The sequence below is a fragment of the Amphiprion ocellaris genome, chromosome 17, assembly GCF_022539595.1.
Source record: "Amphiprion ocellaris isolate individual 3 ecotype Okinawa chromosome 17, ASM2253959v1, whole genome shotgun sequence".
Lineage (NCBI taxonomy): Eukaryota > Metazoa > Chordata > Actinopteri > Pomacentridae > Amphiprion > Amphiprion ocellaris.
The window spans coordinates 26243674-26259756 of NC_072782.1; the positions used below are offsets into that span (position 1 = coordinate 26243674).

At 37.9% G+C, this 16083-nt stretch overlaps 1 protein-coding gene across 1 annotated transcript; it reads left to right on the forward strand.

The window, feature by feature from the left end:
• The first annotated feature begins 83 nt into the window (after positions 1–83).
• Positions 84–9278, forward strand: LOC111563719 (bromodomain-containing protein 3-like). Its single transcript, XM_023262947.3, has 10 exons — positions 84–179; positions 1919–2251; positions 5215–5352; positions 5434–5569; positions 6357–6619; positions 7508–7636; positions 7743–7898; positions 8457–8557; positions 8638–8912; positions 9035–9278. The coding sequence occupies exons 2-10, from the start codon at positions 2045–2047 to the stop codon at positions 9127–9129; spliced, it is 1500 nt and encodes a 499-aa protein (XP_023118715.1). The 5' UTR covers positions 84–179; positions 1919–2044; the 3' UTR covers positions 9130–9278.
• The last annotated feature ends 6805 nt before the right edge of the window (positions 9279–16083 follow it).

Below are 16083 nucleotides of genomic sequence, written 5' to 3' on the forward strand. Positions count from 1 at the left end.
ATTATATTATATTATATTATATTATATTATATTATATTATATTATATTTCGTATTACACCCTCCGGGGCGGCAGGTGGCAGTATTGCACCTTTACCGTCAATTAGCAGTCGGCTAAAGAAGCTAATGATGAAGCGGAGCATGTTCCCTGCAGCCTCGCCTGCAGCCTCGCCTGGAGCAGGTCAGTCTGGAAGTTTTCAGTTTGTTTATCCACACTCTCTCGTTAGTATACGTCAATTTCGCTGCTGTGTTTAGCCTTCGTTGTAGGTTTCTGAAGTAGAGCAGCTTCTAAACTATCTGTCTGTCGTACCTTTACAACAACAGAAGTTTGTAAATAGCTTATTTTATGTAGTGTGTGTTTTCCCCCATGACCCTCCCATGATCCCCCGCGAATGAATTGCACTGGTATTTATGCTAACTTTATCTAAGGAAAACGGCTAGCTAAAAGGCAACTCCCTTTGAAGGGTTTGCTGGAAGCTGACCACCTCAAAACAAAGCAGGACTCTTGTAAACAGACTTCTAAGGAGACATTACTGAACATAATTATGTTTAATTATCTTTATTTGTCATGTCGGCTTGTGTTTATCGGTCAGTCACGTCGTTATTTTTACCAGCTAGCAAGGTTTAGCTAACTTTTTGAACGTTTTTCCAACAACTGCTTTTGTGGCATTTAACTATACTGAGCTCAGTTTAAGACTGACACACTTTGTATTTGCTTTTTGGTGTTATATTGGCTTTACTGGTAATATGTCAACCGAGTAATGGCAGGAATTTCAAGGTATTATTTACTATTTGCCATTTACATATTATGTAGTTTTTGCTACACCTGTCATGCTTCACAAGCCATGCTCAACAGATAATGACATTTGTCAATGGGTAATGAGCACAATACATTAAAAATGATAATTAAAACAAACATTGTAAACATTTATTTAATTTAATTACTTACAGTCCCTTGTATTAGCTCCACTTGCTGTTTATTTGGCCCATAACTGTCTGCAACCTGCAATTCTTGATTTAATTTGAAATCAGTTTGTGCTTTAAATATTCTGTACTTGTTGGTTTTTATTGTAATGCACGAAATCACCATTTATTTCTTGCATGTGAAACCCTACCAAGCAATTAAACTGATTCAGATTTTAAATAATTCAGTCACCACTGATGCAAGCTAGATGTAGAAAGCCACCAGACCTCATAAATAAAAATTTAAAGCAGGCCCACTAAACAGTTACTATCATTGTATCTTTTTTTTCCTGCGAGGGCTGCATTGCACCATGGGAGGAGAATTGTTCATATGAAACCACATGTGGCATATGTTAGATACAGGTTGCCTGATATGTTTTTTTCAAGGCTGGTTCTGATCCAGATTTTTGCGATTATACAGATGTTTGGAACATTTGCAGCAAAAATGAAAATTTGGTTATAAAAAATAACAGTTGCTAATAGCACACAACTTTGTTGAATAGCCTTAATTTATTAATATTTTACATGTTTAATTAAAAGAGAACATTTCACTGATTATTCTTTGCTATTGATCAAAGGTTATTATTTAATGTGCAACCAATTATATATCATTGTTCAAGATCTCAATGTGTTGATGGCAGATAGAGAAAGCCATTTTTGAACGATTTAGTCTATTGTAAAGCTGATTTAAATAGAAAACAATAACATCAATATTAGGAAAAATGCAGAATATTGGGACTAATAATTGGCACTCCTTCGTACATGAATGTCTTTTTTTCCTTTATTACTTTTGAGGCATCTTGTGTTTTCTGCTATATATGTGAAAGTTTGGCATACAAATTTGAAAGTAAATTGATTTCATTAGGCAATCTGACACAGTCACTTATTTTCTATATCTTTCTTCTTTGGACCATGAGAGGCACACTATTATAACCATTTATTCACTTTTGTCAACAGGTCATTGTGTGGTATGAAAACTCCGTATAACGTGGGCTGCTGGTGTTGCCTCAGATTCTTTGATGAGCTGACAGGTGACATAATCCACAAGAGATAACAGAAACCAGAAGAAGCTGTTTCCCCACCATGTCGGCAGACACGGACCCTCCACAACTTGTGAACCCTCCACAGCTCATGAACCCTCCACCTCCTGAGGTGACCAATCCGAGCAAGCCAGGCCGGAGAACCAACCAGTTGAAATACATACAGAATGTAGTGATCAAATCAATGTGGAAGCATCACTACGCCTGGCCTTTTTACCAGCCTGTCGATGCAGTCTCTCTCGGACTACCGGTGAGTAGTTGATGATTTGGTTCTTGAACCAATGTCAAATATTCCCATATTCCAGCCCCTTAAATGAGAAGATTTGCTGTTTTCTCTCTCATATTACACTGTATAATACATGTTTTGGGGGGTTTGGTCAATCAGGTGCAACAGTATTTTGCAGATTAACTGATAGTGAAAATAATCACTTGTCTTTTTCAGCCAAAAACACATGAAACAAATCCTGAAATTAACATGGGTCTTCTGCATTTGTAGAGGCTTTTGCAAACTGCAGTTCTGCTCTTTGAGATCTACACTACTGTTTAAAGTTTGGGGTCACTTAGAAATGTCCTTATTTTTGAAAGAAAAGCATTTTTTTTCAATGAAGATAATGTTAAATTAATCAGAAATACAGTCTAGACATTGTTAATGTGGTAAATGACTACTCTGGCTGGAAATGGCTGATTTTTAATGGAATATCTACATAGGGGTACAGAGGAACATGTCCAGCAACTAACCTGTGTTCTAATGGTACATTGTGTTACCTAGTCGTGTTGAAAGGCTAAAAAAGTGTGAGATTTCAGGGAAAACATGAAATTGCCTTGGTGGCCCCAAACTTTTGAATTGTAGTGTAGTTTTGTTTTTTTTTTGTTTTTTTTACCCACTGCAGCAGTAATAAATATCCATATTAAAGGCAGCAGTCTATTAGTTAGATTTGTTTGAGGTGCCAAAAAATATATTAACATGCAAATTAAAGTAATGTACAGGTGGTGGATGCCTGAAGAAGCTGATTTTTCTGCACACTATTGTCTATGTTGCCTTGTGGAAAAGCATCTGTTTTCCTCTTCTTTCACTGGAGTAAAACTGCCTCTAAATCTTTAAATTTTCCTCTGTTTTGGCTTTCTTTCATTGCAGCTATTAATGATGTTGTCTAAGATTGGCTAACACCTTTTCTTTGTTTCTTCCACTGTTTTGGTTTCTTCCTAATTCTCATGCTCTCCCCACTTAAACAGCACAGTGAGTATGGAGGTGTTGGAATGCGGTGCCACACTTTTCATCCGACATTGAGAGCCTGTACTCAAACATGAATAACAATCCGATAATCTGCTTGATTCTGCATTTGTAACATGTCAGTACTTAACCCGTTTAATCCCACTGGCAACAATTGTTGCCGCTCATTTTTCTTTTAATTTTTACTCTCTAAAAGTGTTGTTTTGGCTGTGGACAGGTAATGCAAGTTTTGAAATCAAAGAATAGTTTGTCTCCTCTAAATTGCATCAATGTCATACAACTAGTGTGAATGGTCACATAACTAGGCCTCTTTACTTCCTGCCTGCACCGACGGAAGGAGATGTTTGCCTCAAACTTGTACAAGAATAATTTATTTAAATAACTTAATTAACAGATATAACTGAGATATTTTGTACATACATTTTTAAAAGGGTCTACTACTGATATATAATGAGAATTTTATGCCTGCATGCATCTTTTGATCATAAGAAGAGTAAACGTAAGCATGGCAACATTTGTTGCCGCTAGCATAATATATAGTCCAATACATACATACATAGTCAATACATAGTCCATCCAATAAACCAGATTTTGTGACCTATGGAGGAACTGCAGCAGACTGCATGAAACAAAGTAAAGCAGACCCTGTTGATTTGTTCCTGCTCATGTATTCTCTAACTCTAAGGGTGCTCACAAGATGATGCCATACACAAAACAACTATTAATTGCTTGAAAGCTTTATGTACACTCATCCTCTGGCCATGATGTTAGTGTTCAGTAAATAGACAATCTAAGCTACTACCACAATGTGAATTTATTTTATTTTTGTAAACTATGGTCAGTTCTTATTTTGTAAGATCAAACACTCTGAGCTCTATGGTTATTTAACTGTTTTATGAGACTGTGAAATGCAGTAATTGCAATGTTGTCAGTTTTAGTTTTCTTCAGCATGCATTGCCATGGCATCTTTATGTATCTTATAAAGTTCTGAACACATTTATAACCATGCCTAGTGATAATATATTACACTTATTAGTGTTATTCTTCCTTTTTTTTTTTTTTTTAAAATGTGTAAATAGGTCAAACTGAAGAATTTGTGTAAATTTAGACTATGCGGTTTCCCACCGGCAACAATTGTTGCTGAGTATAAAACCTACATTTGCACTAACAAAACCAATATGGAATGAAAAAATTATACATATTATGTGTTAGGGAGGTCTATGGAGTAAAATACCTGCACTTATTCTGTAGGGAAAAATTTGGGATTAAACGGGTTAATGACTAGCTAACTAGAAAAAGGTTTTAATTTTGATGTTTGATAAAGTAATATAATAGGGACTTTATCTTAAATAGTACTTTCTGTAGTTTATTATTAGGGCCATTTACAACTGTTTAGAGTGAGCTCAGAGGATCATCAGAGCAACTGACATTAAATCAAATTTCAGTCTTGTCAACTGAGGTAGTGCAGAAACCAATAAGACATATCTCTAGACCTTAGGTAATAATATATATGTGTGTGTGTGTGTGTGAGTGTGTGTGTGTATGTGTGTATGTGTGCATGGTTAGATACTGTCCATTGTTATTCCAGTTTATTACAACATGAGTTTGTATTTATGTAGTTTTGGCCACAATTTTGTATTTGCCGTCATTGCAGTCACCTACATAATTGCTCTGATCTGGGAGCATTGTGTCATCACTGCAGCAAAGTCAAACAGGGCTGTGATCAGATAAGTAGATTATCAAAACCATTTTGTTTCAACAAGGAAAATACAGGCAAATCAGCTCCATGGGTTTCATATTTAGTGACTGTCAGCAGTTATGGCCAAAAACTATCAAAATAAAATCCAAAATGTAATAAACTCAAACGAAGTGTGTGTTTGAATTCTGCATGAAATAACTTTTCAGGTGTTTATGACAGTATGAGACAACAAAAACCCCAAGATTATATTCTTCTAATACGTTGACTCTTTTTCTTAATTCAGGATTATCATAAGATAATAACCTGTCCTATGGATATGGGAACCATCAAGAAGCGACTGGAGAACAACTACTACTGGAGTGCGAGTGAATGCATGCAAGACTTCAACACCATGTTCACCAACTGCTACATATATAACAAGGTGAGGAGCTTTGTTGTTGCAAGAGTAGACTGCTGTTTGGCCTCAAAAGTACTGCTTCATAGTTTACCCTCTGTCTTCTAGCCTACAGACGACATAGTGCTGATGGCCCTCGCCTTGGAAAAGATTTTCTTGCAAAAAGTTGCCAGCATGCCTCCGAGAGAAGTGGAGATTTTACCGCACGTAGCCAAAGGCAAGACCAAAAAAAGCTGCAATCCAGGTAATTAATTAGCTCATATGATGAGGTAACACAACCAAGGCTATTTCACGTGCACAAATGTTACTGTAGAATTTGAAACTGAACAGAGCATACTTGTGCAGCAAACAAAGGTCACAGATAGGAAGAAGGAAAGTGTCATTGATAAGATGCTCAATATCTTGTACATAATATGATTTTTTTTTTTAATTCTTGGAAGACGATAGATCTGATTTGGGACATGTGCCTCTACAACAAGGAGATTACATTTACAAAAAAGTCGGAAACTAGTTAACCTGATTACTAAGAAGAAAGATATAAACCATATCAGGCATGTAGAACAGACAGACTTCTTTTTTTGGTGCAATTAATAGAGTAACATGATGTTTTATTCAATGAACCGCTGCTTCAGAATTCTCTGTGTGTGGTTTTCTGAGCACGAAATCATGCAGGCCGGCCAGGCTTTGAGTTTTACAGCTGTCTGAGCCTATAATCTATTTAGAGACGAAGGACCTCAGAATCTCCCTTGGTATGAATAGTATGAATATTTTATCAATAGTTCAGAATTTTGCAAGTATGAAAATCATTGTGAGTGTTGCTGTGTTAGTTGGGTGACCCTCTTCTGTGCTTGTTTTTGTTTGAAATGACACTGCTGAAATGTACTTGACTGTTTTATACGCTGTCTTGTGGTCATTCAGCACAATATGGTAAGAGGAAATCTAAATACTTAAAAGTCTGATGACCGGGTTGAATTTTCTCTCATGTATTTTGATGTGCTTAACAGTCACAATTACTTTGAATGTTTTATCAGAAAGCAAGAGGAGACGTGAAAGTGCAGGCACATCCGTCACTCCTTCTAAAAGCGACTTGGAGGAGGAGTCGCCACAACAGGGAACTGCACAGGGCGGCCCCAGCGAACAGCTCAAGTACTGCAATGACGTCCTGAAGGAAATGCTGTCCAAGAAACATACGGCCTACGCCTGGCCTTTCTACAAGCCCGTAGATGTCAGAGCGCTGGAGTTGCACGATTACCACGACATCATAAAGTACCCCATGGATCTCAGCACCGTTAAAGTGTGTTCACTTACATTTGCATATTTACTCATTAGGGGTGCACGGTGGTAGCATCATCATCGGTATCAGCATATAAAGGCATTAAAATGAAATATTCTTCGTCCCACAATGAACACTGACCGACAGATAGAAAAACAGTGTACAGTTTTTTTTCCAAAATGTTGCATAAAAATTTGTATTTCAGCTTTTATGTGCAAATTGAAGTAGTCGTCTTATTTTTGGATAGTGAATGTTAAGACTAAAAAATCATTGTATTTTATGTCTGCACCTGCCAAGGAGTTATAATAGTAAGAGTGGGAAGAATATTATGTTAATTCCTCTGCACAGGACAGAGTTGATTTTCTTTCCAGTTAAATTGGAAAAAAATGTGCTTCTATCAGTATTGACATTGACAGTTTGGTGAAATGAGTTAGAAAACATAATTACAAGGGACATTAGCAGATATTGTGCATCCTTATTACTTTTATTTAACGTACACTACCAATGAAGTGTTTGGGGTCACCCGGGCAATTTCATGTTTTCCATGAAAATTCACACTTTTATCCATGTGCTATCATAATTACACAAGGGTTTTCTAATCATCAATGAGTCTTTCAACACCATTAGCTAACACAATGTAGCATTAGAACACAGGAGTGATGGTTGCTGGAAATGTTCCTCTGTACCCCTATGGAGATATTCCATTAAAAATCAGCTGTTTCCAGCTAGAATAGTCATTTACCACATTAGCATTATCTAGACTGTATTTCTGATTAATGTTATCGTCATTGAAAAAAAATGCTATTTTAACAATAAGGACATTTCTAAGTGACCCCAAACTTTTGAACATTAGTGTGTGTTTACAAACACTCCATCTATAATGGACTCAGTTCTGTTTTACATTTCCAGAAAAAGTTAAATGGAGGAGAATACCAGGACGCACAAGCATTTGCTGCAGATGTGCGGTTAATTTTCTCCAACTGCTACAAATACAACCCTTCAGATCACTGCATTGTCAGCATGGCCAGAAAACTGCAGGTGTGTTGTGAGTGGTTAGATTCAATAAGTAAAGAATTCAATACCCCTCTTTGCGCTTGCTATTTAACTCTGTTCTCCCCTGTCCTTGTGTGTTTGTTCGCTTCAGGGAGTGTTCGAGCAAAGTTTTGCAAAAATGCCAGACGAGAGCGTGGAGTCGATGTCGGCTAAGAGCTCGGGTCTAAGTGGCAGCGATTCCTCCAGTTTGGAGAAATCACAGCTTGCAGAAGAGCCTGCCACTCAACATTATATACTGGAACAACAGGTGGGCTCCTGCACAGATCTCGACATAAAGTGTTGGAAGTAACATAGCAGTTAATCTGTTAAACGTATAAAATGATGCCCTCCAAATGCTGGCATAATCAACATGCGCTACCTGTATAAAGCCCTGTGTATGCTGGTAAATAAAATGAAAATATATTATTTATATGATGTAGAAATGTCACCAGTCGCCTCATCGGTCCAGTTTTTCTACATGAGAGAATTTTCTGGAGCAGATTTCTGCTTCAACCTGCAGGACTTCTGCCAGGATCTTCTGATAAGATTAGCATAAACACCTCTGCCACCTTATTTTATACCTCTCAAGTGTCCAGCAAAGACAGAGAGATGAAGACAATCAGATGCAGAAGATAAATCTAGTAAAATAATATGCTGAGCAGGCGTAGTGCAAGAGCTTTGTTTTCTCTTACCTCTGCTATATCACACACAGCAGCTACTCTGACTCTCACCTCCTCTTTGGTTTCTTGATATTGCAGCTTTTGTTGGCTTTTTTAAAAATGCTTTAGCATTATTAAAAGGCACTGTTTCTGTCCACTCTTTCCAGCTTAAAACTGTTCCCCAACAGCTTGAAGCTCCCGTGAGAAAACCAAAGAAGAAAAAAGACAAGTATGAGAAAGTGAACAGCATGAAAAATTCCAGCTCCAGGTATGATTATGTACATAAATCAAGAGCTTTATTTTTTTAGTACTTTACTTCCTCTGACACCTACATTGTCTTAATTTCAGGCGGTCGTTGGAGGGAAGCCACACCTGGGATTCGGGCGTTGAATGTTTACCGATGACTTACGACGAAAAGCACCAGCTGAGCCTCGACATTAACCGGCTGCCTGGCATGAAGCTGGCCCGCGTGGTGCACATCATTCAGACACGAGAGCCCTCGATGGGTAATGCCAGCCCGGATGAGATTGAGATTGACTTTGAGATACTGAAGCCGTCCACGCTGCGAGAGCTGGAGCAATATGTCAAGTCTTGTCTGTATAAGAGGTTCAAGAAATTTCAAAGTGAGTACAAAACCCCTCTGCCATCTTCAATTAAATCATTTCACGTGAAGTTGCTAATTACCCAGATAATTTCAATGTCGTCTGCAGCATTTCACTGACAACGGTGCTTTTTTTTCATCCAGAGAAAAGCAGACAAACTGCATCTCATCACACTGACAGCAGCAGTTCTTCAGACTCTGCCACCAGCAGCTCCACTGACTCCAGCTCCGAAGAGTGACTCGTAATCACTGCGTTGCTTTTATTTATTCCTTTTATTGTGACCAAACTACTTTTTTTTTCAAAGAATGTTGAACATGCTTATTTTTCTACTTGTTCTGTGTTTAATATGTGGAAAATTAAACTCACCTCCTATCGTTTTTGTATTCAGCGCGGCTTCTCTCATTCTCCTTTAGAAATCACAATATCCGTCTCTGGCGTTTCTTATCAGACGCTATAAATCTGCTGCAGAGCTGGATGGCAAACTGCTGGGGCTGGAACAGATTTCATAATGTGTGATTTCCAGCCAATATCCGGTTTCTGTCATTCATTTGGTCCATTCTGTCTAATTGCAGTATGGGCCTTTTTCAAACATACTTACACTCGTTAAAACATCAAACTGTTGTGTTAGCTCTTGCTGCTGAGTATGTAAAAGGCATCATTTAGTATGTTACCATGCAACAGCAATGTACCTGACCCAAAAAAAAAAACAACCCAAAGAAAAAAACAAGCTTGTTGCTGATGAAATACCCAAGTCATGTTTCAAGTCTCAACAGGTATATTCTTTTTTTTATTCTGTATGAACATGAAAACAAGAAATTCTGAGACTCTGCTGTTGAAACAGTACAAACAGCAGGAATATGAATTGCAGTGAACAGACCACAGCACGAAAAAAAGTCCATGTAATGAAAATTTCACTATTGCTAAAATATGTGCTTTAATATGGAACATACACAAGTTGTTTGTGTGAAATTGTTTTGACCTATAATTTTGTTTTGAACAGATTTTTATCATTTTCATCCTGATACGAAGTTTCTTCATTTAAAAATAATTTTTATTAGATATTTTAGTTTGTTTTTTTAACCATGAAGTGCTACCTATGTGGACTTTATCCATACACTGATGCTTAAAAACGTACGTTGTACGTACGGCACAGGATGTACAGTACATAAAAATCCAAATGCCTCATTTAGTCTTTATTTACAACAATATACTGCTTGTAAAAGAGGTTTATACATTAATGTGCTTGCTCTGTAAATTTACTGTGTCTCCTGACACCCAACCTTGGGTGAAGTAAAAAGTAAAAGCACAAAAATTAACTGACAATGCTCGTAGAAAACCACCTTTAATATTGTGCTCTTTAGTAAACAGCTCCTCTGAATGAAAGCTGTCTTGACTCGGACATTAACTCTTCCAGCTGGTCTGCCAACTACTGAGCACAAACTGACCCCAGCGCCGCCCAGTTCGAACAGCTGGCACCTCCAACAGATCTCAGTGCTTCACTTCTCCAGGTTTTATACACTATATTGCCAAAAGTATTCGCTCACCCATCCAAATAATCAGAATCAGGTGTTCCATCACTTCCATGGCCACAGGTGTATAAAATCAAGCACCTAGGCATGCAGACTGCTTTTACAAACATTTGTGAAAGAATGGCTTGCTCTCAGGAGCTCAGTGAATTCCAGCGTGGAACTGTGATAGGATGCCGCCTGTGCAACAAATCCAGTCGTGGCCGAGCAGCTGCATCCAAGCCATACATGGGGCTTGGCCTCTTAGTTCCAATGAAAGGAACTCTGAATGCTTCAGCACACCAAGACATTTTGGACAATTCCATGCTCCCAGCTTTGTGGGAACAGTTTGGAGCTGGTCCTTCCTCTTCCAACATGACTGTGCACCAGTGCACAAAGCAAGGTCCATAAAGACATGGATGACAGAGTCTGGTGTGGATGAACTTGACTGGCCTGCACAGAGTCCTGACCTCAACCCCATAGAACACCTTTGGGATGAATTAGAGCAGAGACTGAGAGCCAGGCCTTCTGGTCCAACATCAGTGTGTGACCTCACAAAAGCGCTTCTGGAAGAATGGTCAAAAATTCCCATAAACACACTCCTAAACCTTGTGGACAGCCTTCCCAGAAGAGTTGAACCTGTTATCGCTGGACCGACGTCATATTGAACCCTATGGATTAGGAATGGGATGTCACTTGCATTCATATGCGAGTCAAGGCAGGTGAGTGAATACTTTTGGCAATATAGTGTATGTTGAAGGCAGAAAAGCAATGAGTTACTGCAGGGAAAAGATAGATGTGAGTGAATTAGATATTGCTTGTGGCTCAACACTACATGCAGCTCAGCGGTTAGCCAGGAGGTGGCGATCATGTTCCATCTTAAATAGTTGCTTTCAGTTTTGTATTATTAAAAAATAAATTGTGCAGATTGATTGAATTATACAGCTTTTTAATGATCATATATCACCTCACACCAGAAATACACATTAAAGTGATCTAATTACTGAGAAAAAACCTTTTCAGAAAGCAGATATTCTCTTCAAGATCCCCTTATTTTATGCAACAATGCTCTTAAAATACATTGATTGTGTATCAGAACTGGAAAAAAATGGATAAATTCATCTGGAAGCCACAACTGCTTGCAGACTCTTGGTTCATTTACCCTATTTTTTCCCCGCACCCTCCCAGCTTGCCGTCCTTGCACTGTGCATGTTGTGCTCTTTTTGACCTGCATTCACATCATGCCCAATGCAACATGTCATCGGGTTTGGCCCACAACAACCTTGGGGGTGTGATTGATCAGTGCCACAACTCCAATGACAACCAGTCATTGCTGCCACTTCTGGCCATCACTCAGTGCGTGAATCTGTTTTGTTGTTGTTGTTTTTTTTTTTTTTTAAAAGGACCACATTCATGCAACTCTGCAAACACATCACACCGTCATGTGCGTTTGATTAATGGACGCCTGGTTTTCATTCTCTACCACCTTGTGGAAGGAATATATAAAAATGCGGCTAATGTGGTTTCCTGTTGGTGTCGGTTTGAATCAAAGAATACAGACTACACTTCTCATTTATGCTAATGTATATCAATAACCCTAATTGTAAATTAGCTGATAGTGTGTTTTTTTTTTTTTTGTAAGAAAAGTGAGCATTTTTTTTTTAAATTATGCTGAACTTTATGGTGCTTATTAATCTATTTCTAAACCATTATTTACACAGGCAGAGATTTTGCTGAGCATGATTTTTTGCAGCATTACACTGCATCACATGCACACAAAGTATATTTATTACTGGAAGCTGCCCAGTGCTTAACAGTATCAGTGGATCAGCTATAATTTGCATGTCTTGCACAATAGTACTCCAGTAGTTGTGCATTCGGGGCATCAACCCAGCAACCTTCCAGTCAGAAACCCATTTCTTTAACTTCTACATCACCTCTGACTGCTATTTTACCTTTCAGATGTCTCCCGGTTCCACATCTCTATCTGCTGTGTATTTTCCTTGAATGTTATCTCTGTTTTCAAGGAAGTACTCTTTTTAAAAAGCCATAACAGGATGTTCTGGCGGTATCTTGTTGAAATTTCTTGTCCTTCATTTATCTGTCTAGACAGGATTCAGAAATGTTCTTTTCTTTTAAGTTTGTTAAATAATGTACATCTATTTTCATAAGTGAAGACTAAGAGGTAAAAACACAGTCTGGGAGTTTGCTGCCAGTTGTCCCTTCCCTGCCTTCTCTGCAGCTATCTCTGCTGTTTTTTATTGCATTTTTTCTACATTCTATGGACTCTGGTGTGAAAAGACTTACTTAAAGATTTATAAGCCGTATTTTAGGCTGACTGGGGAGGTTCAAATCAGTGAGCTAATAGCTCCATTGGCCAAACACCATTTATACATCACAGCATTCATCATCGTTGACGTCCAATTATGTATTTTCCCTGTTTTCATATGAAGAATGTTGCATGTGCAGATTACAGAGCTTTTACAGAGTTATGAAGGGTTTTAGTTAACTATCAAAGAGTCCAGATCTGCTGTAATGCTACAAACAGTGCATTAAAACAGCTCCAACTCACAGTAACTATCACTCTTACACTGACATGCTTCTTACAAGTTGCTACCAATGGAAGTCCTGGAAATACATGCCTGTAGATGAGGAATGTAGGTTTTGTGGTGGCTTACCTTGACATCCAATTGCAGCGCCTCATCTTTATAACTCTTCTCCAAGTGATTCCACAATAACTTGTGGTCTTTTGGTGGTTCTGCAGTGATGGGATTAAACCTGGCGTACCAGAGACCTAAGGTGATTTCAACCACACTCAGTCAGAACACACTGTATAGCACAGGTGTTCTCAAAAGACTGACCATATCCATACTTGTTAAAAATGCGAACAAACCCACCTCTTATCTGTCTTGCCAACCTGAATGGTACCAAGACTTTACATCCAGCTGAATTTTCATTTGTAGGTTTTCTTCTTGGACCGTTGTCCAGTCTTATCTGTTTTTCCATATGTATCCAACATATGAAACCACTGGCAGAGTTTTTCCTAATGGCACTGTTGACCCTTTGACTACATACCAACAATCTTGAGTGGAAAAACCTTGGAGTGATCTTCTATGTCTCTTCCAAATCTGACAGACAGTTCAGCTCAGATCAAACGTTCAGCCAAGATAAGACCAAACGCTGTCCCCAAAACTGTGAAAAAAATTATCCATGCCTCCATCAATCACTTGTTTAGACTGTTGTGAGTTCTTGAATGTGGGCGAATAGCACTCGTTTCTTCAGAAGAATACAAAATGCGGTTGCTTTATCATAGATTTTAAGATTTTATTGCTTGTTTTTGAGGCTTTAAATGGGTTGGGACCACTTTATTTAGCAGAAATCTTGCTTCATCATAGCAATTGACCCACCAGATGATCTTAGATGTTCTGAGATTCAGGCCCAAAAATAGAGATGATTGAGCTTTTACTGTGGCTGCTCTTAATCTCTGAAACAGCTCACTTTCTCATGTAGGAGCTGCTCAGATTTTAAAAACTTTGAAATCAAACAAACTCCTTTCATTGATCCTAGTTGATCTTGACACCTTGACTTCATTGTTTATTGTGCTACAACTCTTTAATCTTCTTATTGTGTTATCTTTCTATTCAAATTTGTCTTGTAATCACTGTGTTTTGTTGTGTCGTAGCACCTGCTGTACAGCACTGTGGTTTATAAATGTGCCTTATAAGTACATTTGACTTTGAGTTTGATTTTGACTTGGTGTCAAACAAGATGTACATTTGGTCCTTTTTTGTCAGAGATTTGGCCTCCAGCTACCATGGGAACGTTTGAAGCTTGCACGAGACTGTGAACAGTCACAACATCCTGCAACAAAAGAAAAGTGTAGCTTGTGCTCTTGAGGGCCTAATATTTTCCAAAACCCCTTGAAAAACGCTGTTCATATGAGGTGAAGGACAGTAAAAGTAACCCCTACTATTTTCTCTGCACTGTATTCCTGCCTGTTATGTCTCCGTGGCCAGTGATGGCAAAATATAGTCAAATTTCACTGCTTACCATCTTTACCTGTGAAAATTAACTAAATTATTGGCACTGTAAAGAGTTGAATTTGGCCATCTGAACCCTGCATGTAAGCTAACTCACATCTCCATACCGATGATGGCAAGATTGAGCTTGTACAAGTTCTTTGTACAGATCTCCAGCTTTTCAATCTAACAAATCCTCTTTCAAACACAAAAAAACGGAGCACAGGAAATCAGTTTTTTGCTCTGCTGCTCAGTTTCATGCCTGCAGAAAAAATGTATAAACGTCCCTGCGGGAATCTGGAGGTGGGAAATGATGATGACTGAGTTGAGAAGGTAATGAGACATGACAAAGGGGGCCTAACAAGGAACAGGTGGCATATTGATGTCAGTGACAATTAAGTGATTAATTGACCAACTGTGATTATTTTATTAACAAAACATGACATTGGGAAATAAAGGAAGATTAGAGAGATTTGGAAAAGAAGCATGGGAAGTGCTCAATTAAACAAAAATGACAAAATCAAGCCCAAATTATCTAAACATGAGTAGATGAAAAGGAACTAAGAGCAAAGAGCTGCTATGAATGAAGATTTCTAGATCACAAGACGAGATGTGAATGCAGATAATACATTCTTGTGATAACAAAGAGGAAGAAACAGATTTTATTTCCAATGAAGTATGTGAAAAACATCTTCACCAGTTAGCTCAAATTTCATTTTTGAATTGGTCACTTGGGGGCAGCACAAACCAGCAGCATTGATATTCATTTGGAGTCATATTTCTAGTTGTTTGACTATTTTGTTTCCATAAAAATTTTGATTCTAGAAACTTTAAAGCATGTTGTCTGACTTATTGGAAGGATTAAAGTGATAAAAGGTTGTCTTTACTGAAGCAGCCTTTGTAAACTTCAATAGTAGCAGTGGGGGAACGTAACCGAGTGTGTTTAGTCAAGTGCCGCACTTTAGTAGAAATTTGAAGTACTTTACGTGAGTCTTTTTACCAAAATAATTAGTCAACTAATCAACTATTTGTGTGCCAGAAAAGAAATTTATATCTAATCTGTAAATTGAATTGAAAAGTAAAAATATTTCATGCTTCCAGCTCCACAAATTTGACTATTTCCTGTTTTTCCTTTAAATAATTTTAACGCATTTCGGCTAATTTTGAGGTGCGGACAAAACAAGCACTTTTAGCTCTTTGTCACTATTTTCAGAACTTTTACAAGCTACAAAACAACAACAACAAAATTAATCCATTGAAAAAAAATAATAACCACCACAACATAATCATTAGTTGCAGTGCAAAGCAAAATAGTTCACAATTAGCTTCAGTATAGCAGTAAAATGCTGGTATTAAAGTGATGCATAAATAATAATAATCTACAATCACAGGCGACATTTTCCAACATTGAATACTTTTACTTTCAGTACTTTCTGTATAATTTCCTGAATCTGCTGATCTTATTTTACATAAGAAACATTTTGAATACAGGATGTTAGTGTGTTTTACAACTTTTGCTTGAATAAAGGATCTGAATACTTCGTCCACATCTGACACGAAGCCAGCATCAGTCAGTAAAATCTCATCATCCTTTTCCCCAGTAGACATTTTGACCTATCGTTGTAGGAGGGTTTGGTTCTAATCAAGACAACCAGTGACAACAGCTCA

What these genes read in the sequence shown, in the direction of transcription:
- LOC111563719 (XM_023262947.3), top strand. Translation starts at nt 2,045, where the DNA reads ATGTCGGCAGACACGGACCCTCCACAACTTGTGAACCCTCCACAGCTC. An exon ending in ACTGCTACATATATAACAAG is followed by an intron (nt 5,353 to 5,433) that starts GTGAGGAGCTTT and finishes TCTGTCTTCTAG; the next exon opens with CCTACAGACGACATAGTGCT. An exon ending in GCATGGCCAGAAAACTGCAG is followed by an intron (nt 7,637 to 7,742) that starts GTGTGTTGTGAG and finishes TGTTCGCTTCAG; the next exon opens with GGAGTGTTCGAGCAAAGTTT.